Below are 26,207 nucleotides of genomic sequence, written 5' to 3'. Positions count from 1 at the left end.
CTCCCCTTACTAGTTCCATTAGCTGATGCTCTCCTTTCCTCTATGAAAATACAAGGGAAATATTCCACTTAGTACATGTCTACTCCAGCCAGCTAAGTTGTGTGCTTATCACAGTCAACTGGGTTCATCTCTGAAACTGTTTATTCCAGTTACATTTGCTATTGTAAACACATAGTTATAATGAAGGTTTAAAAGTTAGTGAATGCTGGCCAGGAGCAGTGGCTCACGCCTGTAATCCTAGAACTTTGGGAGGCTGAGGCAGGCGGGTGGTTTGAGCTCAGGAGTTTGAGACCAGCCTGGGCAACATGGCAAAACCCCATCTCTACCAAAAATGCAAAAATTAGCTGGGCATGGTGGCGCATGCCTGTGGTTCTAGTTACTTGTGAGGCTGAGGTAGGACGATCGCTTGAGCCTGGGAGGTAGAGGTTGCAGTGAGCTGAGATCACACCACTGCACTCCAGACTGGGTGACAGAGTGAGACCCCATCTCAAAAAACAAAAAGAAAAACAAAACAAACAAACAAACAAAAATTAGTGAATGCTTTAGAAATACTTTGCTTTTAGAAAGGCAAATTTCTAAAGATGAGCCAAAAAACCTGGTACGTTAGATAAGAACATGACGATGGCAGAACACTGGGAAGACTACAGATTATATGATTCTATTTGTATGCCACTCAAGGAAAAGGCACAAATATAGAGACAGAAATCAGATCAGGGATTACCAGATGCTATGGATGGAGGGAGAGCATTTACTAAAAAGGGGCAAAATAAAAGATTTTTTGGATAGTGTCAATGTGTTCTGGAGGTTTCTTACCATCACAGCATACAAGTTTCTCAACATTCATACAACTGTATGAATTTGCACAACTGTACACCTAATAAGGGTAAATTTATACCTCAATAAACCTGACTAAGAAATGTAGTTGATGCATTGGGGTGTGTGTGGTTTGCATTACTAAAATGGAACTCTAGTAAGTAATCTACTCTAAGAAAAGCTCTTGATTCTTTATCAAAAGATTGTTGAATAAATGTACATATATGTCTTAAATTGAAATAAAATGTTCAAGGTACATATGTGTTTAATTTTGAGAACTGTCATTTCAAGCAGACTTTTTCGAACAACTGAATAACTGCCGACCTAATCACTTGGGAAGAGAGAGGTTCTAAATTTTTAGATTTTAGGTAGGAAAGATACAATACGAGAAAGACAGATACAGGGAGAGTGTTTCCAAAATTAACTTTACCTAATTCACAATTTCACATGTTCCCAAGATATTTTCCACATTATTGCAAGAGCAATGACATAAATTTTTAACCTGAGAAACTGGAGTTGGAAATGTCATCATTAACATTCAGTGAATAAATATTGTACAGAATCAAGTCAGATCCTGAAGATTTAATGAGAGATGTTTACAATAAAACTGAGAAGACAGTGTACTTAAAAATGACAGCAATTCAAGCTCTCACTCTGCTCAACCCAAAACAATATAGAGAAGAACAAAGAGAAATATATACACATACCACCATCTTTGAAAAGTCCAGCAGACATATTTCACCTAAAACCATAACACACAGACTAAAAATAGAAGAATAGTAAATGATGTAGCAAACAGGAGGCAGGGCAAACCTAAGCAGGTGCCAAGGAAAAGAACAACTAGCAGCCAATGAGCCTCAAATATCCTGGAAATGTTGACAAGTTAGGTTTAAAAAGTAGCAATAGTAGGTTTGAGGTTGGGCTGGAAACAGGAGTATTAGAAAGTGTCAAGAGTCAGTCCGTGGCATTCCTACTCTCATCCATTAAGCCCCAGCAACTATTCCCTCCCCATTCCCATTGGATAAGGACCAAGACGAAGAAGAGAGACTGCAGACTCAAGAGACACCAGGAACCAAGGAGTGAAGAGGTTAAAGGGAGAGGACATGATTAAGTAGAAGTACGTATATAGAACAATGAACACCTCTGCTTCCTTCACTCGACCAGTTCTAGAACACTAACAACCAGGTTTACCACCCGACTTCCCATACAAAAAGAGTTATGAAACAGTTTTTAGTGCCATGCTCTTCAAAGTGAACCAAAATATAAGGATTAGTGGACATTTGAGGGAAGCCTCCATCATGAAAATATGAATGTAAAGAGTTGAGGAACTCTTATAAGTAGAACAAAAAAGATTTTTTTGTTCTTAGAGAAAATATAAGAAAATTAATGGATTAATTTAAGTGGTCCAAGATACAACCAATGAGTTCCATAGAGAGCAGGAAAAAGTATAGCAAAGAAATTATCAAAGAAATAATAGAGGAGTACTTCCCCAAACTGAAAAGACATGAGTCTTTGCATTATAAAGCACAAATGCCAAGCCAAGTACAATGAATAAAAGTAAAAACAATAAAAAAAAAATTTTTTGAGGTATATAATTATGGAATATCAAAACACCAGGAATGATTCTGGGGGGAGGAGTTACATTCAATAGATCATAGATAATGGTATCACACCATGGGCACCACAGAAGACACTAGTACAATACTTCAAAAACTCTATCCTAGAATTACCCACCAAAATTATCAATCATGTACAAGGATACACATGCAAAATCTCAAAAATGTTACTCCCATGCACGGTTTCTCAGAAAGTTATTAAGATGTGTTTCACACACACAAAAAGGAAGGAGTACATCATGAAAGAAGAAGACCTAGAATCCAAGAAAGGAATGCTAAGCTGAAGATGAAAGACTGCCAGAGCAGAGCTAGGCAAAAGAGCTAGAGAATTCAACAGTCCAGACTGGAAAAGGAGGGAAAATGACTCCAGGAAGGATTATTCTAGGAAAACAAAAACAAAAACAAAGCAACACCAACTAGACAAAAATCAGCACTGACAGATAATGTGACAGACTTTATAGTATAGAAAAGTACACAGAGGCATCTTACAAAACTGCAAAATGTGGGAAGGTATGGAAAGTGTTAATCAGGGATTTTAAAAACAGAAACAAGAAACTAAGTAAATTAAAAATGAAATTATTAAATTCAGGAAAAGCTTTTTTCAGGAAAGTACTGTTAATTGACTCAGCAAAGTACACTGGAAAGATAAGATGATTGGAAGATGAATGATGAGAGCTAAGATCTTCAACTATCACAACACAGTATCTGTAAATGAATAATGCTAGAGATGGCAGAAGTTACAACTAAGAGTTTTTCTCATATGCCTTTTTAGCATTATTTGACTTTTAAAATATATATTGATGAAAAGATAAGTTGACATGAAAATGGTATATACATCATATTCTAAATACAAAAAAATCAGTAGTAGTAATTAGTGCTATATGACTGCTGATGAGTCAGATGAAGAGGGCATCAGGGGAGTGGCTGCACATAAGCTGAAAGCAAGGTAGGAATTCCAGGGTGCTGTTACTTCAAAGTAATGGTATGAACAAAAAAAGCTCTATACCAATCCACCATTATAATCATACTGCTTAATATCACATCTAGCACATAGTAAGTGGCCAAAAACTATTCTGTAAATAAATATGCGAGTAGGATAGTTTTTATACTATGATCAGTATCTAACAGACAAACATGGCTAGAAAGGAAGGTCCATGGAGAAGACCGGTAGGAGCTAAGGCTAATGAAGCAGACAGAGGACAGATCACAGAAGACTCAACTGTCAAGAAATCTGCATTTGATCCTATAGGCAACCAAGACATGCCAAAAAGTTTTTGGCAAAGAGGTACTTGAATAATGTAATGTTGAAAGATTAATCACAATATGGACTGGAAATGGGGGTGAAGAAAGATATAAAAACACCTGTGAAAATACATGAGAAATGTACAGGAAAAAGAGTCAGGATTTTCCAGCAAGGCTAGAACAAATATTAAGGTTTCTGAAAGCCATATCAATCATTAAAGCCTTTTCTGCTTAGTGAAAAATAACATGGTAGAATATTTTCTGGCCATGTAATCCACCCGTAAGTGTACATGCCTGAATTACTTTGCCTGTTGATGACTTTTTTCTTAATCTTAGTCTGAAAAATTCTGACCAGTCTATTTTTAGAAACGCTATATCCAATAATGATAGAACAAAGTATTAAATATCAATTAAAATACAATTACCAATATGGTGTGCCAATGAAAGACTTCCGTTTGGCAATTGTAGCTGTTATCTGTGCAGATACTCCAAAATCAGCTATTAAAAAAAATGAGAAACATTTAAGAAACTGAGAGAAAATAAAATTGTTTAAGGCAACGTAAAAAGAAACTTTTAAAAGTTATTTTTATTAAGTTAATTTCACAGCAATACAGGATATTCTCAAACATCACATTACAAATTTTAACTTTAATGGACTAGCATTAAAATATCACAAAGTAGTGAATACATATCACAGCCAAATAGATTCTCACATATCCCCACATAAATCAAATAACAAAGGTCAAGATCAAATAATTTTGAAGAGAAAGTGACAGCTGAGAGAATGTAAATTGCCAAACTTATTAATATTGTAATTTCTAATTCTCAGGACCAGAAATCCAAGGAATATCACTGGAAGGGATCTTTAAGAGACATTATATTCCATTCACTTTCTCCATACCCATGATTGACATCAGATAAACCAGTAAGTCTACTTGTAGCTTGAAAAGACATCCAATCAGAATATCCCCAAACTTAACAATACATTTAGTACCAGTATCAGTCACTATCAGGAAATTATTTTTATGTATGATTTGTTACTATTCTTTAAGGTAAGTATTTGGAGATCTAATATTTTCTAGTTTACTGATGACTTCTAAATCCTTCTCAAGTAAGATATATTATAAATAGTATGTCTTTGAGTAAGGTACATAACACTGGCACAAAATATTAAACTGCTGATAAAAAGCTGTTCACTAAGCAATCAATAGATAGCTAAAAAGAACAGGACATATCTTTTCTGTTTTTCCCATATTTAGAAGTCACGTAGGAAATTTTTATTATATGTTAATTTCTAGATACATATTCTTAAATCTGATTAATCTCACAGGTTATAGTTCAAAATAGTTATATCTATATTTTTATAAAATACTTATTTTTAATTTGGGTTTATCTAATAGATATAGTTTAAAATAACTGTTTTGTATTTGTTATTAACTATTTCATTTAATACTAACAAATATGACTTTGTTCATAAAACTATAACGAACACTTGTTCTTAAACTTGCAAATTAAGTCATTATTTAGGTTTTGAACTCTATTTTAATTGAAAATTTAACAACCTACAGTTACAAAATGAAATATGTTACTGTTTGAAATAAAGCAACATTCAGCATCTAAATTACATTCTTAAATAAGTAATGCTGTATTTTATTTTAAAAGCTTTATGTAAAGAATAAAGCGTTTTTGGAGTTATTGATTTTTTGGTTACAAAGTAATTCTGTACAGATTTCTTACTATTACAGAAGTCACATTCCTGGGTTTAGAGGTGAAAGAATTCAGAAAGGATATTCTTTCACAGTATCTTTACAACAGATATGTCTTATGTGAAGGACAGACTTTATCCCTGTTTAAGAGAAGTGGATGTAGAGAGGCGACGGCACAGCAACGAGATTTCCATCTAAAAATACATAGATGCCGTCTTAGGAGAGGGAAAACCTGGTCCTACAAAGGAAAACATACACTTTACTATGTTTTAGAACAGATTTGTGCATGTGACAAAATTCCAATTTACTTACCCAATTTCACATGACCATTATCCGTTAATAGAATGTTAGCTCCCTTCAAAGTAACAATATTTTAGTTAAAGTAGGAAATAGATATTTTATCAGACAGCATGTATATAATAAATATACATATTTAAAATAATCACAGCCTTTGACCTAGAAGTACTTAAAGTGTGCTTAATGAAAATGTCGTATCATTAGAGTCACAGGTAAATCTACTGTCCACTTTTTAGGCAATTTGACTACCCTTGTAAAACGTTCTGCCTTGCAAAAAAGCTGCTACTAACATAGTATGAATGTTAATATAAAAGTGATATATTAGTTTTCATCAAAATGTTATTTCCTCATTGATCAAACACTATCACCACACTAAAATGTAACCGTACAATGCATTTTCAACTGTTTACATTACACTTTAAACTTGATTATTGTTTCCTGTTTGTGTGTGTGTGTGTGTTTTTTTTAAAAGAACCTCCCTTTCTAGGAACTCACCATCAATTGAACCAGGGTTGGTATGTGAGACTGTACCTTGCTGCTTAGTACATGAGGTTGTCTATCCTAATGTGCCTTGCCAAGTGCTTAGGCCCATCCAGTACATAAACAACTAGCCACAGGCCCACACAATTAAAATGTCACCCCTTTGCATGATCTGGTTGCATTTTAGCCACTTTTGCTTCTTGACCTAAGCTCAAAGAAGATAATGATGACTTCATCTTCAATAAGCTCAAAGCTTTTGGAAGAGGTAGCAACACTATATCCCAAAGGTATTGTGGGCTCTTTGGTCCAAGGTGCCATCAATCATGTAAGTATGGGTTTGGTGGAAAAAATACTGGGAACCCTCCTACTCTCAACCAACATGAGGAAGAAATATTAAAAGACTGGCACAGGAGACAGGCAGTTGGGGAGGAAAAAAAAAGGCTCCCAAACTCCAAATGTCACCAGTGAAGCTGAGCTGCACCCACCCACTGATACTACTGTAGCTCTATGGAATAGTGGGGGAAGGAGAAAAAGGAAAGAGACTAGGAGCAGGGATTTTAACTTGATCTAGTCGGTAGCTATCTAAGACTTCTGTCAGAGGCTTCAGTTCGGCCTTTCTCCAGCTCAGACTAACTTTCCTAAGTTATAGCTTATATCATGTCACTTGTACGTCATGGCCTTCCTCTTCTCCCTCCTTTCCCTCCCTGAGAGGCTACTAGTAGTCAGGTGCTATTTTAAGCTCCGGGGTTACAGTAATGAATAAGTTCCAATTCCCATGGAGCTTACATCCAAGTAGGAGAAAAAAACTTAAAATAAATATATTTATCATCTATGAATGAATGAATCAACAAATGATTCAAAGTCAGGCAGAGATAATTACTCTGAAGACACGGCAGGGAAGGCCTCTCCAAAGGCAGTAATATATGAGCAGAGATCTGGGTGAAGTAAGGGTACAGAGCCACACCAAAATCTGCGAGAAGAGCATTTCAGGAAGGGAGGAGGAAATTTGAAGACCTGGGGCTAGAATGAGCTCAACATATTCTAAGATCGGCAAGTTTAGTGTGGCTGGAAAAGAATGAGTAAAACAGAGAAAAGTGGAATGTAAGATGAGGTCACAGGGAAATGCATGGGTGAGACCATGTGTAACCTTGTAGGTCATGCTAAAGGCATCTGAACTTTATACTGAGTATGATGGGAAACCAATGGTGGTTTATAAGCAGGAGAGTGACAAGATCTGGTTGAAAAGGTCCCTTTGGTCGCCAAGCGGAAAAGTGACTACAAAACCACTAAGAATGGGAGCATTGAGACCACTCAAGCTATTACAGAAGACCACATGATATAACATTATGGTGGCTTAGACAGGAGTAGAAATGGTGGTGATGGCCCAAATCAAATCAACCCAATTAGGCCCAGACTCTGAAGTCTGGCACAGAAGTCCCCGCATAATGGAACACCAAACTACCCAACCAGTCCCATCTCTAATTAGTCTCATACATTCTCTTCTCTTCAATAATATGGTACAGATTTATGTTCTCTAAAATGGCCTCACACTTTCTAACTTCTGTATCTGTTCACACTGTTTTCTCTGCTTGAAATGTACTCCAACTTCCATTTCTGACAAAAATCTATCAATCCTCCCAGATCATCTACATGCCAACGACACAGAACCTTTCTTGAGCTGCTCATCTTCTTGTGAGCTCTTCTACCTTTGAACTCCAAAAGCTCTTTATGTCTTTTAAGTAGACCACAAAAAAATACCTCCAAACAAGGGATCTCAGCAGGTTATCTGTGAGTCCATTGAAATTTCATGGAAAACTTGAAGACATGCGCATAACGACATTTTCTCAGAAGACAGTTCATGGTTTATTATCAGAGACCCAGAGAGCAGTAAGATTTGTCCCAACCTCTATCCTCAAAAAAGGTTAAAAATCTTTATGTTAGAGAAAATGTTAGAAAACAAAAGGGGAAGAGAGAAATACGAGGAGGGATGAACAAAGAAGGGACAAGAAAAATAAGTGAAAGAAAAAAAACCTAAACTGGGGAGATGGCAGTATCTTTAGAAATATGCTAAGGATTCCTACCATAGCACCTGCTGTACCACTGAGCTAACTCCAGCACATCCAGAGCACCTGCTCTCCTCTGCCAGCTAAATAAATAAAAGATTATGAGAAGGCGGGACACAGTGGCTCAGGTCTGTAATCCTGGCACTTTTAGGAGGCCAAGGTGGGATGATCACCTGAGGTCAGGAGATTGAGACCAGCCTGGCCAACATGGTGAAATCCTGTCCTTACTAAAAATACGAAAATTAGCCAAGCATGGTGGCAGGTGGCTGTAATCCCAGCTACTCGGGAGGATGAGGCAGGAGAATCACTTGAACCTGGGAGGGGGAGGTTGCAGTGAGCCGACATTGTGCCACTGCACTCTAGCCTGGGCAACAGAGTGAGACTCCATCTCAAAAAAAAAAAAAAAAGAAAAAAAAAAAAGAAAAAAAGACTATGAGAAAGTGTCAAAGGTCAATTTATCCATTTTGATGCATTACTAAGACTTTGACTTAAGACTGCGAAAGCTCACTGAAATAGTCAAAGCATAAAACTTACTAAAAACTATAACTTGATGAAAGCTATAAGCTCACTCTGCATTTTACTAATAACTATAAAGAAGCTAAAATGAGTTATTAAAACATTAATCTACTGAATGATATACTTTAAAAGGGTGAATTTTATGGTATGTGAATTGTACCTCAATAAAGCTGCTATAAAAAATTAAACTATTAAAAGTATCACTCATTTTTATTGTGGTAACATTTCAGATAAATTTATCAAATAAAACAATTTTGCTCAAAACAATTTGATCAGAGTATTTAAAAATGAAGACAGGGTTGTTATGTTAAAAATATAATGTATACCTTTATATCTCTGTGCATTTTTCCTTTACTGTGAAGATAATATAATCCCTGGAGTTTCAAAAAACAGAAAAATAAACAAGATTTTATCAAAGAGCACTCTTTGGGATTTTATGTGATCAAACGGGTAGTATTCTGTGTATTTTATTTAATCTTTACAGGAGATCTAGTAGTAATCATTAACATATTTTAATGAGATATCCTAAGAAAAAGATCAAGAAAATGACTAATTTTTCTAAGAAAATTTTCAGTAAATTCTACAAATAGTTTGAAATAACTTTTAAAAAGTATATACCTAATTAGTATCAGAGTGTTTGAATTCCCATGATAGTGCTTAATTTTCAAGCCTTTCTTTGGTATTAAGAGGAAAATATACAATAACATGCACAGTGCTTAAATTTTAGGTTATATCACCATATTTATGCTTTAAAGTGTTTATCTGTAAATATAATTTGAGTTCATTACACAATTTTCAAATGTATTGAAACTCATTTTAAGAGTCTACCAAACTAAAATATTTAGTTCTTACTTTGCTGAACAGGCAATGCACAATAAGTAAAGACTTGGTTTAATGGAAAATGTTATTTTTGAATTAGCACTTGATTTACCTGCAGTGTTTCTCTGCTAACATAGGCAATTTGCAGTTCTGACAGAGGTCCAGTTACTGTAAAAGAAGAAAATTAATACTCATAAAATTAGTCAGTGCATGTTTTTCAATATATAATAAAGTTTTGCAAGTTTAAGCAACAGACTTAGTATACCTAAACAATCCTACTGAAATGTAAGCTAGGACTACAGGCATGAATTACTGTGCTACTGTGCCTGGCTCCAGTTTTTTTTTGAGACAGGGTCTCATTATGTCGCCCAGGCTGGAGTGTAGTAGTGCAATCACAGCTCACTGCAGCCTCAACCTCCTGGGCTAAAGTGATCCTCCCACCTCAGCCTCTTGAGTGGCTGGGGGCATAGGTGCATGCCACCACACCTGGCTAGTTTATTTTTTATTTCTTGCACAGATGGGGTCTCATTATCTTGCCCAGGCTGGTCTTGAGTTTCTGGGCTCAAGCAATCTTCCTGCCTCAGCCTCCTGAAGTGCTGGAATTACAGGTGTGAGCCACTGTGCCCAGCCAATTTTTTGCTTTTTAAAAATCTGATTTGCTCATCGTTGTATCTCCAGCATGCAGAACAGTGCCTGGCACAGAAAAGCAGACCGATAAATATTTATGGAATGAATGAATGTCTAAAGTAGTCACTGAAATTAATTATATTCCCATTTTTATATCTCATTCATCAATATCATCTCTTAAACATCAAAAGAAACGATGTCCAACAGGTTTAGCTAGTTTTTATTAAAGCTTTTTTAATTGATGTAGAACATGTATTATGACTAGTTTTAAATCAATACTTTTTATAAAAATATTAGCCAGATAGCTATAAAATTAATATATCTTCACTCTAAAGTTCCAATCAATAGAAAAGTTTGGAAATTAAAGGTCTCTTCTTTATCCAAAATGTTACTCAACAGTAAGCAATACCAATAGTTTGGTCTATAATCTACCAGACTATTTTAAACAGACATTTTATAAACTATATGTATCTCAGAAACACATAAGTGGAATCATATTACAACATACAATTCTGAAACCTACTCTTTTCACTTATGATGAACATCTTTACATCAATATATAGGTCTTAATCTTATAAATAATATTTCCTGTGTGTGCATCTGCTAAGTTCCTCCAGAACTCATGTTGAAACTTAATCTCAAAGAGGCAGGACATTGAGGAGGAGATTAGGTCATGAGTGCTCCCCCTTGTGAATGAGATTAAGACTCTTAATAAAAGAGACTTCAAGCAGTGTCCACTCTTTTTTGCCCTTCCATCTCTTCTGCCATGTGAGGACACAGTGTGTGTGCACTCTATGAGAAATGGGTCTTTGCCAGACACCAAACCTGTTGGCACCTTGATCTTGCACTTCCCAGCCTCCAGAACTGTGAGAAATAAATTTCTGTTGTTTATAAATTACTCAGTCTCAGGCATTTTTTTATAGCAGCACAAACAGAGCATCTGTTTAGCAAATAGTTTTAGCAGAATAAAAATAGTTTTAGCAAAACTATTTTGCTAAAATAGTTTTCTTTTTCACTATTAAATCACTTTAGAATAAAAAGTGGGAGACTATTCTAGAAATTGAATTAAATTCCAAAGATAAAAACCTTGGCTAGATAGTAAACTCACATTTACACAAACTTAACAGATTTGTAAACATGTTTAGTTTGGAGTACTTGTGGTATTTTACAATTATGAAAGAGAGAAATCTATTCCAATTAGATTATTTTAAGGACAGGGTTGGGTTTAAATGTCTACGGATAAACCATATAACTTATTTCTGTGGCTTCCAAGCCCACACACATTCAGTAAGATAAACCTCCTTGAGATTTCTGTTTCTAAAATATGATAAATAAGATAATCTGAAAACCCTGAAAATAACACTTAGAAGTGAAAGACAAATTTTTTTTTTTAGAAATAACCTTTTCAATTACTAGCTAACTTTACAAACAGTAAGACACTTTCCCAGAAGATGAAAACAAAAACTGAAACGAAAAAGAGAAGGTAAAACTGTGAAAGAATATTCTAGCTGTCTCTTAGGGGAAGGTCAATCTTGGTAAGCTAGGGCTTTAGCATTGTCCTCTACATGGGTACAGAAGACAAGGCCCTAGGTCTGCAGAAGAGCTAAAATAAACACCCACATAAAACCAGAACCCTCAGAGGGCTACATCCTCATTAAAGGTGTAGACAAGCACAGAAGATAACTAGGGATTTTGGCTGTTATAGGGATGAAGGAAAAACGCCTCCTCTTAGAATTTGTCACCATAGGCCTCCTTACTCAAGTTGAGCATTCAAATCTATATTGGAAACAATGAGGCCACCAGGATCCCAGAAAAAAAAACAACAACCCAAAAAACAAAAAACAAAACTCTGGAAGGACACACCTTCAAATGCCACACAGAATTCCCACTGAAAAACCTCACTAAAGATGATCTCAAAATCCAAAATTATGAAATAAGTGAGAAAATAATTAACCATAAAGATATAATGGGTTGTGGGAAGTTGTTAAAGAACAATATTAAATAAACAAACACAAAAAGCTCAATGGAAAATAGAAAAAAATCCTATTATGTTGGGACAATAAAAGGTTCTACTGTTAGTTCTTCAAAGTAAAAGTAAATAAAAGTTAAAGATGAAACCTTGCAAGCACTAGGGTTATTAAAAGAACTTCCCCTTCATCAAATAAATTATTCCAGGACATAATACTCTCTCTATATAATGACAATGTGATAAAACAGAGGCAGAAGAGAGAGACACAGAAAAAATGGAGGTACATGTCCTATATGACGATGCAAGTATACAACACTATAGACTAGCCAAAGATTATTACACATTGCCAAGAAAAGGTTATTTGGTGAAAACATGGGTACAGCCAAAAGAGTGAACACAGAGGAAGATAGGATTTGGGGTTTTGCATAAGCATATGAATCCCCAATATTCATATACGAGAACATCCAGGGTACCTGAAAATTGCCATTTTTTTCCACTGACCCAGTTGCTGACCAGTATAAATAAATCAGTATTGATGAATTCATATTACTTTGTTACTTTTACCAGTTAGGTTAAAATGGAATGGTAAGAATCATGACAACCTATTTCTGTAACTAAACTGGTCTTGCTTCTTAATGAAGAAAGCAGAATCAGACACCTAAGACCAATCACATGGATATACGATGAAATCACTAAACAATCTGAGAATGACTAAAAAAAGGTACGCCTTAAAAACTAAAGATGTAAAAGAAGGAATGAAAACTGTAAGAATAAGACACAAAGGAAAAAATAATGGAGGGAGATGTAAAATAGAACCAAATAATTTCTGGACATGAAAATATATGGTAACCAAAAATAAAATCTAATGGACGCTCTAATACAGCTGTAAAATCAGTAAACTGGAAGATAGATATGAGTATCCCTAGGCTCTCCTGAAGGATAAAAAACTGGTAAATAGGAAATGGAGTTGAAGAGACATGAAGATCTACTGTACATCTAACTAAGATTCTAAAGGAGAGACTGTAGATTGGGGGAGAAAATATTTGAAGAGATGATAATTGATAATTGTCCAGATGTGATAAAAGAGCAAAATTCACAGAGGTAAGCCTGTTAAGTCCCAAGCAGAAAAAGTAAAAATAAACCCATCGTTAGGCACCAGAAATTAAGAGAAAAAGACTAAAAGCAATTAGAGAGAAGAACAGATTACCTGCAAAGGATCAATAATTAGACTGACAGAAGGTTCTAATAACTATAGAAGCTAAAAGACAATGGCCCACCTTCTTCAAAATGCTGAAAGAAAATACCTGTCAACCTAGAAAATACCTATCTATAGCCACTTAAATGATCAACTAATAGTGAGGGTCAAACACTGAGGAAGTTTACCAGTAAAATATCGCTGAAAAAACTTCAGGAGGCCGGGCGTGGTGGCTCATGCCTGTAATCCTAGCACTTTGGGAGGCTGAGGTGGGCGGATCACAAGGTCAAGAGTTCGAGACCAGCCTGGCCAGTACGGTGAAACTCCATCTCTACTAAAAATATAAAAATTAGCCGGTGTGGTGGCAGGCGCCTGTAGTCCCAGCTACTCAGGAGGCTGAGGCAGGAGAATCACTTGAACCCCGGAGGTGGAGGTTGCAGTGAGCCGAGATTGTGCCACTGCACTCCAGCCCGGGTGACAGAGCAAGACTCTGTTTAAAAAAAAAAAAAAAAAAATTCAGGAAAAGGGAAATTAAACCAATTGTAAGGGAATCAATAATAGAGAAATTCACCCAAATTCCAACCAAAAAAAAGGGGAACAGCCATTTGAATTTCTAACATAGAAATTACAAGCTTCTAGAAATACTGTTTTGTAATGTAAAATAATGCCAGATATCTCTTCATTTTCACTGAATCTTTGAAATCAAAATGCCACAAATAATAAAGAAAAGTTTCTCAAATATTTATTGAAGAACAACTATACTTAATCAAAAGTATCCTCAAAAAATAACTTTTCATAAAGCAGAAACCTTCTCATACTCTTTCACCTGGTCTTCAAGGCTCTCCCTATTCGACCCCACGCCCACACCGACAGGAGTGATCACACGAGTCACACCTTCATGTTACTGTACCACGGCTTCACCTCTGAAAATGCACTTGTCTTTTTATTATTATTATTATTATTATTTTGAGACAGAGTCTCATTCTGTTGCCCAGGCTGTAGTCCAACGGTGCAATCTCGGCTCACTGCAACCTCCACCTCCTAGGTTCAAGCAATTCTCCCGCCGCAGCCTTTGGAGTAGCTGGGATTACAGGCACCCGCCATCATGCCCAGCTAATTTTTGTAGAGACGGGGTTTCACCATGTTGGCCAGGCCAGTCTTGAACTCCTGACCTCAGGTGATCCGCCTGCCTCAGCCTCCCAAAGTGCTAGGATTACAGGCATGAGCCACTGCACCCGGCCCTTCATTGTCTTTTTTCTACCCAGTTTACCTATCTTTTAAAGACCAGTGTAAATAGCTTATTTCTTTATTAAGCTTTCTGAAATGATTCCAGAAAATCCATCATTTCCTTTTTCCTATTTCAACTGTAATTCCAGTAAAATACTATTACGTCAATCTTTATGTTAAGTAAAACCTATGCCAAGAAGATAAAGTGAAATGAAGTAAAACAGAAACAGTAAAATTCGGACCCAAATAGTCTTACATCTCTGCTTTAGTGTAATTCGCCCCTCAAATTACTTAAGTGGCCCCACGCTAGAAAACAGGAGCCCAAATTCTATGAAAAAATGAGAAAAAAGGTCCAAAATATTTTCTCAGAAAATAGACATAGATATTATTTTATTTTATTTTACATTAATCAAAAGCCTACTCTGCAGTTTGTGACAATAATCCACTAATAGAAACAGAAAAGGAAGAAAAAGAAAAGGCTGTTTATTTTACTTTACAAATCTCTCTTATATACTCCTTGAAATCCCAGTGAAAAATGTTTTAATCATTTTTGAATCCCTCAGAATCTGGTAGTATCTAAGAGAATAAACATTTAATTGATATTTCTTGAATACATGAGAGCAAAATAAATTATCTTTGTATTATCACTACTCATGTATACACTAGATATTTTACCAGCTTAGCATTAGCCAGCAAAGCTCTTGCATTTTTACAGGTCTGAGTTTAAATTTTTGAAATAACTACAATATGCCTCTTCAGAATTAGCAAATAATTCAAATGCATTTAATTTTCCAACTTATAAAGCAAAGACTCCTCCTTTCTTCCATCTATATCTAAAATACCTTTATATATCCAAACAATATAACGATAAAACATAGCTTGCTTTCCTTAAGATAATGTTGATGTTTTAATATAGTAAATAGCTGTATTTTAAGAAATTCAACCTAATCCCTATAAAAATACAACTTTGGTCTTACCGTGATAAATATCCTGTAAAGAACCACCTCCACAAAACTCCATGCAAATCCAAAGCTTATCTCGCCTATAAAGAGAAAAGAAGCATGTATCACATTTTCAAGATTAAAACTGTCTGTGTGAGGTAACAAGTATTTTAAGGTTGTAAGCTATAACACTGAAAAACAACAAATGCAACGTGTTATCTTTAAAATAACTAATTAATCTTTACGAGTAAATGAATTACTTAATATAATGTGTTACTATAATCCAACCTGAGGTTTTAAACTTATAATACACCATTTGTTGGATATAAAGCTGTTATCAGGCACATCCAAATAATGAAAATATTTCCCTTTAGTTAAAAATTTCTCCTCCCCAACAGTTTATACATCTACCCAGATTCTTCACAGACAAATGGCAATAAATCTCAAAGTATACTACTTTGATAGCACTCTCATCAACAGGCGAAATATAAATGTTACCTTCATATCTAGATTCAACAGTGATTTTCCCAAAACAATCTTAAAATTTATCACTCACTTCTCTTTAGATAGCACTTCTCTCTCATAGTCGAATTATAAGCTGTTGTAATCATATAGTCATAGGAGAAATAATCAGCTGTGATTTATATAGCTCATTCCTTTGTTCAGTCATTCATTATTTAATCTCTTAAAAATGTACCAGGAAATGTACCATTCATGGTACAGAGATGGGACAGAAAATCTCTGAACTCGGCAAGCTCTAATGCAGAAGAAAGATTCTACCTTAATATATGTCTGTCTCTCTCACCACTACCTTCTCAGTGTCTAGAAGAATATCCAGCAAATAAATATTTGTTCCATAAATGAATGACTGCATGAGTGACTGAAAGAATAAACATATTGAATTAGATTGAGGTCAGGAAAATATGGCCAGTGGACCAAATCTAGCCTGCTGTCTGATTTTGTTCACCTCTGTAACTATGAATCATTTTCCTATTTTAAAATGGTTGGGAATGGTTCTGTTACTTGTAACTAAAATTAATAAATAAAATGGTTGAGAAAATAATAAAAATATTTCTTGACATATGATGATTATATGAAATTCAAATTTTAGTGCCAATAAATAAAGTTTCATTGGAACACAGTCATACTCATTTATTTCTATACTCTCTATGGCTGCTTTCACGCGAGAACAGAAGAGCTTAGTCGTGGTGACAGAGACCATGTAGCCCACAAAGCCTAAAATATTTACTATGTTTCTCTTTACAGAAAAAGTCTGCTCACTTGGGTTAGATCATAATTTGATTAATGCATAATCCAGGCATGTATAAAGTACTGTGGGAACCTAGAGATGAAAATACCTAGGAAAATGAATGGAAAGTTTTAGGGAGGAGAAAACATTTGAATTGGGTCTTGAAATTAAAGTAGAAATTTACCAGGGAGAGACAGGAAAGGGATCTGTGCAAAAGAATGAAAACTTGAAAGAAATGCACATGTGGGAGACTGTGGGTGATTTAGTGGGAGTTGAAGAAAGACTGCCTGAAGAGACAGTAGTAGCAGGAAATAAACCCAGAATAGGTTGGGTCACACTGTGAAACAATCCTTTGTTTACAAACTTCTCAGTTTAGTTACCTTCCTGTAGATAATCTCTAGTTGGTCCTTGTCTCTCTTAAAATGTGGCATCCAAAAATCAAGTACTAAGATTCTGAGTGTTACATGAACAACATATTAAAAAGTGGAGATGCTGAGCCAGGCCCAGTGGCTCACACCTGTAATCCCAGTAACTCAGGAGGCTGAGGGAAGAGGATTTTTTGAGGCCAACAGTTTGAGACCAGCCTGGGCAACACAGTGAGACTCTCATCTCTTAAAAAACAAACAAAAAAAGTTAGCCAGGAGAAGTGGTGCATACCTGTAGTCCCACCTACTCAGGAGGCTGAGGCGGGCGCAGGGGGTGGGGGTGGGGCGTATTATTTGAGCCCAGGAGTTCAAAGTTATAGTGAGCTATGATAGTGCTACCACACTCCGGCCTGGGTGACAGACCGAGATCTGAATCTTAAAAAAAAACAAAAGCAGAGATGCTTTTATCAGCCATAGGTCACATATGGTTGGTAGTAGCAGAATTAGCTAGACCTAAGAGGTGAGCTGACTTGACCATAGTGGACAAGGTAGCATACAAAAAGAAAGCACAAGCTATCAGAGTGCAAAGGTCAACCAACTTAAGAGTATGAAGTAGCAAGGTATCATGGTTCTAGAAGGTAATGCTAAAAAGAGTGGGCCGGGTGCAGTGGCTCACGCCTGTAATTTCAGCACTTTGGGAGGCCAAGGTGGGCGGATCAGGAGGTCAGGAGATCGAGACCATCCTGGCTAACATGGTGAAACCACGTCTATATTAAAAATACAAAAAGAAATTAGCTAGGCGTGGTGGCGGGCGCCTGTAGTCCCAGCTACTTGGGAGACTGAGGCAGGAGAATGGCGTGAACCCGGGAGGCGGAGCTTGCAGTGAGCAGAGATCGCGCCACTGCACTCCAGCCTGGGCGACAAAGCCAGACTCCGTCTCAAAAAAAAAAAAAAAGAGTGAAGCCCAAAATAAAAAATCTGAAGCCACCCAGGATCTGCAATTCACAGGTGGTCCACATAACAATGAAACTGAAGCATACAGCTGATATAAAAATTTGTTTTAATTTCTAATATGGTACATACCAATAGCTATAAATTACATAAATATGTGCCAGCTGCCCAGTGGCCTGGTATTAAGAACTTTCAGAATGGATGTCTGAGACTGGCAGATGTGTGGTCTTTCTAATCCCCCAGAGAATGTAACTACTATCTCCTTTATTTGATCACTGTATTTCTATTAACTTAGCTGAAAGCTATCGTTAACTTCTCAGCAACTACGTTATACTGCTAGTTTACTGTTTGTAGTTAATCAAAACCTCTGGATCTTTATAAAACAAAAGGCAGACCAGTTCTCTCTCCAGCTTCATATTTGTCTATCTGGTTCAATGAAACTACGCATAGGACTTTTTTCTTATTTGTTAAATATTATACTTAAAAAAAAAATAGTAGTTTTGATTCATTTCCCTTTATTTCTGATAGGTGTCTTATTAGCTCTCCCAGCATATCACTTTAAAATGCTTCGGCAAAGAAAGCATCACATACATTGCATTAGGTTTAATCCACACCCTTGGGGCAGTGAGCTAACTTTTTAAAGTATCCTAATTGGAAATACACCTCTCCACTCCTGCTCCCAACCCCCACAATCCAGAGGCAGTTGGTCAGCATCTGAAAGAACCTAAATCAGGAGTCTACCCTCCAGAAGCTGCAATTGTAAGAACTTGGCTTCTAACTACTTTATCTGCACTAGTGGGTTTACTAATGAGCTTAACTAATATTACAAATATTTTAAAACATGAAAGACACTCTATGTAGATTACTTAGAATTACCATTTGGCACTTCTCTGCCTCTGCCTGAGGTATAAAGATCCTGGCAAATCAACAATATTTGGAATGCTGCTTAGGCTCCAATTTGGATATATCTAGAATGCAGGATTCCATAGCCTGATCTCCCTAGGTTAGTTGAATCCTTCCTCTAGAAGAGTGAGTGGTTCTCAAAGTGTGATCTGGGGGTCCCATGAGAGTCCCTGAGACATTTTCAGAGGGCCACCAAGGTCAAAACCATTTTCATAACACTAAGAAATTATTTGCTCTTTACATTCTCTTTCTCTCATGAGAGTACAGCAGAGTTTTCCAGAGACTACATGAAGTGTGAAAATGATGTCATCCCTGACAGCTACTGGAATATGAGCTTATGTTGTATTCTTGAGTTTTAAAAATGTCTCAGCTTTAATTTCTAATATGGTAAATATCAATAGATATAATTCTTCATATAAAACAAAAGCTCTCTTGTGGTACTCGGCAATTTTTTTTTTTTTTTTTTTTTTGAGACAGAGTCTCACTCTGTTGCCCAGGCTGGAGTGCAGTGGCGCGATCTCGGCTCACTGCAGGCTCCGCCTGCCAGGTTCATGCCATTCTCCTGCCTCAGCCTCCCAAGTAGCTGGGACTATAGGAGCCTGCCACCATGCCCTGCTATTTTTTTTTTTGTATTTTTAGTAGAGACGGGGGTTTCACCGTGTTAGCCAGGATAGTCTCGATCTCCTGACCTCGTGATCCACCTACCTCAGCCTCCCAAAGTGTTGGGATTACAGGCTTGAGCCACCGTGCCTGGCTGTCAGCAATTTTTAAGAGTATAAAGGGGTTCTATGACCAAAATGTTTGAGAACCATAGCTCTAAAATATCTTCACATCTGCCCCAAGTGAATCTTTCATGCTAAATGCCAGCCTAGAGTTCTTAAGATGGAGGCAACTAGGACTTCACAGAGGCTTACAAAAAAACAGGTTGAATGACTGTTCTGGGGTCTTCTTAGGATTAATAGAATAACATGTAAACTGCTTAGTAAAGGACCTGGAATATAGCACAATAAATGTAAGCTGTTTTCTACTCCTTTTGTTATAATTTATCTTGTAGTGTACAAGTCATCTTAATTTAAGTGTAGTATAACTTAAATTAACTTGTAGTGTAGTGTAGTATAACTTAAATTAACTTGTAAATTAACTTAAAGATGTTTAAGTCATCTTACATTGCTCCTGGAACTTGGTGAAAGTATAAATAAATAAATAAATTTTTTTCTTTTTTAAGGAAAAAAATTAAGAGAGACAGGATTGATCAGGCATAACTTCTTACTAAAGTCATGTTAATGACTTCTTTCTTATAAGTGGTCACTAATTATCTGATTAACAATTTATCCTATAGCTTTGCTAGTGACCGATGAGTGAGATCAAATTTAATAGTCTGCACTTTCTAGAAACCAACTTTTCCTTTCATATACAAACTGTTCATTGTTGATCTCTAATCTTTGATACCTCTTCTGTTTGTCAATACTCATTGATAATGGACTATCATCACATTTGCTGAACTTTCAATATGAGATATAATTGACATAAATCTAAAAGTGTCTAAAAATTTAAGGTGTCTAGCTGCTCTATAATTATCTACTCACCATCTTGTGTTTCAATTCCATCTTAATAGTGTTTTTCCTACCCCTTCCAGTTTGAAAACAATTTTCCTTGCTAGAGAAAATGAATGCAGGAAATGAGTTCTCGCTTTTCACATATTTCAATATGACACTACCTTCTACTTGAAGTTGGTCTATTCTCCCTTTGCTTAAATATACAATTTTCTATTCACCCTACGTAAAATGACTTTCCAGCTACGTAAAATGACTTTCCAGCTACGTAAAATGACTTTTCCATCCTACGTAAAATGACTTTCCAGGCAGAAAAAAAAAATGAGGACTATATAGTAATACTTTACTTTTTAAGATGCCTAAAATACTTTACTTTTATAATATTCTATTTAGTTAAAGCCTAGTATTATCTAAAAGCTTGAGTAGTCGTAGTCTATTAGAGAAATGACTTTCATCTGTCCCCTGAATATCTTTCTTAAAATGATAAATCTACATTTGCTTTTGGTCATTGACCAAGCCATATGCCTAATAGGAAAGGACTTGAGTCAATCAGCCCATTTTATGCAGGTCAATTATAAAATCTTTGTCCCTAGGTATCCGAACTGAAATAAAATTAACCACTGAGGTAAATATTCATTGTATCAGTATAACGTCCTGACTCAACAAATCCTCAGAATTTTTCTCATTTTGTAAAATTATCTATCTTACAAGAAACAGAAAAAGAAGTATAGGGGGAAAAGTTAACTATTTTGATGTCTACCAGAGTATACAGGGACCAAAATTCTAATAGCTATTTTATGGTTCTGAAATTCTTATAATTCCTAAAACACACTTTTTAATCTTCCCACATTTTGTAACACATCACAGACTTAAAACTGACCAAACTATGTATAATTATTTATATATTTTTCTCAAATATAGCATAATTTAAAAAGCAAAATAAAACATCACCAAGACCACTGAGGATCAGCAACTCTAATATCTGCCTGAAGTTGGCACATGGAGTCATCCTCCCTGGGAGAGGATGGGTAGCTATCCTGTACACTGCAGTCCCCTGATTCCTGTACTGTACTGTGAGTTGTTGTCTTGCTGACCAAAGCAATGGCTATTCCACTATATTCAGCAAAATAATTCAACTTTAATCATGAATTAGAAAAATAGAAAGTTTAGTAACTGCTAGATGTTTTAAACATAGAATAACTTATTTAATGTGAAGAAAATTTTTAAACTTCTTTGGTTCATTTAAAAATTACTAATAAGCAAAAACTATTGCAATCCAAATTTATTTACAGGTAACCTATACCATCTGCTTTCCCTTTAATAATGAGGGGTAAGGATGCTGTACCTGGGGGATACAAGCTGATCTATTTCTCTACAATTATACCTAATAATCCCCCAGTGTTCAGCATAATATTTCCAAAGGGTGGGCCACTGAACATCAATCCTACATGAAATATGCTTCCAAAAAGAAACCACTGTATAGTTAAATCAGTTTTTTAAAATATCACATAGTCTTTTCTTGGAAATTAGCAAGGCCACTGGTATATTAAAGGGTACCAGAAAGAAGATAAAGTGGGAAGAGGTGGAGGAAGGGAAAAAAGAGGAGAAGCGGGATGGGGAAAAATTGAGAGGGGGAGGAGATGGAGGAGAAAGAAAAAGAAAACCTCTAATTCTGTTTAGTTTACTATTTACCCAGATTATTTTTTCAATACACCCATTTTTTTACAAAACACGTATTTGCATCCCTCAGAACTAATGATCTATAGAAAATATCCTAGCAACACTGGTAAAGGAAGGTATCTGTAACTTCACCAAAGTTTTTTTGCTTAGAGCAGTGGTTCTTAACTGGGAGCAACTGTGTCCCCCAAGGAACATTTGGCAAAGCCTGGATACATTTTTGGTTGTCACATCTGGGGGAAAGGGTGCTCCTGGTAACTAACAGAGGACAGGGGTACTAATATTAACAACTATCCTACAATGCACAGGACCACTTCCCACAACAAAAAAGTATCTGTCTTCAAGTGTTGATAGTGCCAAAGGTGAGAAACCCTGGCTTAAACAAATAACAAATTAACATCAACTTTATCAACTTGAAGATATATTCCTAATTCCTCTCAAAAACAGAAAAGAGAAGGACATTAACAGAAAACTGATAAAATCCGAATAACTATACTGAGTTTAGCTAATAGTATTGCATCAATGTTAATACCGTAGTTGTGAAAAGTGTGCCATGGTTGTGTAAGATGTAAACATCAGAGAAAGCTGAGTGAAGGAAATACAGAGAACTCTGCACTATTTGCAACTTTTGGTAAATGTAAAATATTCCTAAATTAGAAAGTTCCCTTTTATAAAAGCAAGAGTAGCTGGGTATAAAGTGACTTAACTGTAATCTTTATTCTCATATTCTAAGTATTCAAAAAGACATTCATAAATATATTTTGAGTTAAGATCCAGTTGTGTCTCTTCTTAGCACTGTTTGTGACTCTAGAAAAATTTTTTTCCCAGTTTTATATAACTCAAGAGACCAACATCTCTTTCCTGGATTACTGTAATAAATATACCGTAATTAGTTTAACTAAATTGCCTGTTTTAATCTCCTCCACCCTAGGTCCATCCTCCACAGAATATACTAACTCTGTGAAAATCTTTCAGCAAGTATGCTCAGTCCCTATAGGTCCTAATTAAGGCATAAAAGATTCATTTTTGCCCGTATCTCTACAATCTTATCTACTCCAACTGCACTCAGCCCCCTGGAGGCCACAGGTCCAGCACCTGTGGGGTTTAACCAATCGCAGGTTCACCTAACCAGAGACTGAAAATTTTCAGAGGGGAAAAAATAAAAATAATACAACAATAAAAATAACACAAATTAATAAAGTATTACACTATTTACATAGCATTTACACTGTGTTAGGTATCATATGTCACCTAGAGATAATTTTAAATTGGAGGATGTGCATAGCTATGCCACTTTATATAAGGGTCTTGAGCATTCACGGGTTTTGGTATCCACTGGGGTTCTGGAACCAATCCCTGCACATACTGAGAAGTAACTATGTAGCCCCTTTTCCCTCTCAGGCTCTAATGTGAGACCAGTTAGCTGTCTCCTGAATATGTATGTCATGGTTTTTCATGCATGTGTTCCCTTTGCCAAAAATTCCAATTCTCTATACACATAAATATCTGCCAATCTTTTAACACCCAATATTTGGGAATTACATCATTCACAGAGCTTTCTGATTCCACTACTTTGACATAAATCAGACAGTCTATCATCCTTAGCGCCTCTGTGCCTTACTTCTAAATTATTACTGCATCTAGCATATTATGTTATGATTATTTGCTCATGCCTACTTCTCCTGTTAGATTATAAGCTCCTTAAAGGGAAAGATTAGGTTTTAGATATCTTTATATCTGTGGAAATCAACACTGCACTCTACATGCTAAGAAATAATGTATAAACACTTTGTAAATGGTGGTGATTTACATATTTGTTACTGAGGTAAAGTATACTCATCTAAACTAGTACTCTGTACTTCAAAGGTTTATTTATTTTATTTTTGAGATACAGTCGCGCTCTGTCACCCAGGCTGGAGTGCAGTGGAGTGATCTTGGCTCACTGCAACCTCTGCCTCCCGGGTTCAAGTGATTCTCCTGCCTCAGCCTCCCTAGTAGCTGGGACTACAGGCAAGTGCCACCATGCCCAGCTAATTTTTTTGTATTTTTAGTAGAGATGGGAGTTTTGCCATGTTGGCCAGGCTAATCTCAAACTCCTGACCTCAGATGATCCACCGGCTTCAGCCTCCCAAACTGCTGGGATTACAGGCGTGAGCCACTGCACCCAGCCCAAAGGTTTAAAACATCTATTCTAAATAGTTTTTACTGTATGGATCAAATCTTCTACTGGCTTATTGTTTAAGGAGCATTTGTTGGCCAGGTGTGGTGGCTCACGCCTGTAATCCCAGAACTTTGGGAGGCTGATGCAGGCGGATCACGAGGTCAGGAGTTTGAGACCAGCCTGGCCAATATGGTGAAACCCTGTCTCTACTAAAAATACAAAAATTAGCTGGGCGTGGTGGCACGCGCCTATAATCCCAGCAACTCAGGAGGCTAAGGCAGAAGAATCTCTAAAACCCAGGAGGTGGAGGTTGCAGTGAGCCGAGATCGTGCCACTGCACTGCAGCCTGGGAGACAGAGCCAGACTGTCTCAAAAAAAAATAAATAAATAAAAATAAAGGAGCATTTATTGCTTTTCCCCCTAAGCTTTACTGAGCTCAAGCTTGAGAGGAATGTCTCCATTTTCTTAACTTATTTTTAAATGATATGCTGGGCTAAGGAATGCTTAGGAATCTGAAATTAACTTAAACTCATCTTTAGTTTAAAAGAAGTAATAGTTAAGCTCCAAAAGAATTGTAAAGAATAAGTCTATGATGATTTAATTCTGTTGTTTTATAAATACACAAACATAAATATTCAGATACAAATACATACCAAACCAGGACTATTTAAATTTTTTAAATGTTAAGGCTTTGTCTATCTAGTTTTTATTGCAGGTATATTAATGATCTTCAACAGTGGAGTAGGAAAGGCCTTGTTAAGAAGAATGCCAGGTATTCTGCTTTATAGAAGCTCAGTTTCAGTTTTCTTCAGAAGCGAGCACAGCTACCCTGATATAAAATGGACTTCTGAAACTTAATTATATGCTAGTCATCTACTAAGAAAATTCATAGCGTAAGTCTGATTCTCTGAAGGGGAAATTTATCAATGGTCAAACTACATTTGCTCAGTTTCCTTAACTTTTTGTCTAAATTTGTTATACAGGTTGTAATAGCAACAACATAGAAGGAAGAACGTTGCAATGAACAGTATATATTTTATGGGGTTTGTAACAAGTTCAAACAAGATCCTCCTTTGTAAAGTCATTTAATAATGAGAAAGAATTCAAGAAATCATGTTCCCTCTGAGACTAAATCTGGCCTTTCTGGGCTAAGCAATACAGTATGCCAAAAAAGACAACAGATTAGCTACCTGTAAAGCCAGGTTTAAATCCCAGTGCCACTAATGAGAAGTTGGATAGACTAAATAAGTCATTTATCCACCACTCTGTTTTCTCATCTATAACCAAGAGTGGGCTGTATGACAACATCTGTTAGTCCCTTACAGCTCTAACATCCTACAAGTCTAATCATTAGGATTCCCTACTCCAACCTGGGCTGAGCCTGAACTTCAATTAGGGAATAAGGGAAGAATCTCTACAGAAGAAAAGAGCAAGAGAGAGATAAAATTAATTGCTATCCTACATTAGACTACTATTTACCTTCATATCACTTTGGTCTGCTACATCCTTTTACAGAATAAAATAATATATTTAAATCAGTGTTTCTTAATATTAGATTATACAACACTAAAAAGAACATAGTTTTACTGAAAAAAATGATCCTATTTTTGTCTGTTTTACTTTGGTTTCTGGGTAATTTTGCTTTTTGTATTTAGAATGAAGCAAAATCATAAAATAAAAAACTTAGATGTTAAATTCTCTCAAGAATCTTATTTGTAAAATGGAAATAATTTCTACCACAGTTATACTGCTATCCAGGTTGCTGAAAGATCAAATGAGGCACTAAAATAATGATACTTTTAAAAAGTTAAGAAGTAGTAGTAGTAGCAGCAGCAGC

At 36.0% G+C, this 26,207-nt stretch overlaps 1 protein-coding gene across 5 annotated transcripts in view; it reads right to left on the bottom strand.

The window, feature by feature from the left end:
• MAP4K3 (mitogen-activated protein kinase kinase kinase kinase 3) overlaps nucleotides 1-26,207 on the bottom strand; it is a 199,589-nt gene that overhangs the window by 77,365 nt on the left and 96,017 nt on the right. For all 5 annotated transcript variants that reach the window (XR_008500605.2, XM_054475488.2, XM_054475489.2 and 2 more), the window contains exons 4-8: nucleotides 15,548-15,612; nucleotides 9,665-9,720; nucleotides 9,060-9,107; nucleotides 5,690-5,732; nucleotides 4,097-4,169 (exon numbers count right to left, since the gene is read on the bottom strand). Coding sequence is in view for 4 of the 5 variants with exons in the window: in XM_054475488.2 (XP_054331463.1) it covers nucleotides 4,097-4,169; nucleotides 5,690-5,732; nucleotides 9,060-9,107; nucleotides 9,665-9,720; nucleotides 15,548-15,612 (285 nt within the window). In the remaining variant the exon portion in view is untranslated. The remainder of the gene's footprint in view (nucleotides 1-4,096; nucleotides 4,170-5,689; nucleotides 5,733-9,059; nucleotides 9,108-9,664; nucleotides 9,721-15,547; nucleotides 15,613-26,207) is intronic.

Source organism: Pongo pygmaeus, chromosome 12, assembly GCF_028885625.2.
Source record: "Pongo pygmaeus isolate AG05252 chromosome 12, NHGRI_mPonPyg2-v2.0_pri, whole genome shotgun sequence".
In the NCBI taxonomy this organism is placed as follows: Eukaryota; Metazoa; Chordata; class Mammalia; order Primates; family Hominidae; genus Pongo; species Pongo pygmaeus.
The sequence above is the reverse complement of the archived record's forward strand: the minus strand, read 5'-3'. Positions and strand labels throughout refer to the sequence as shown.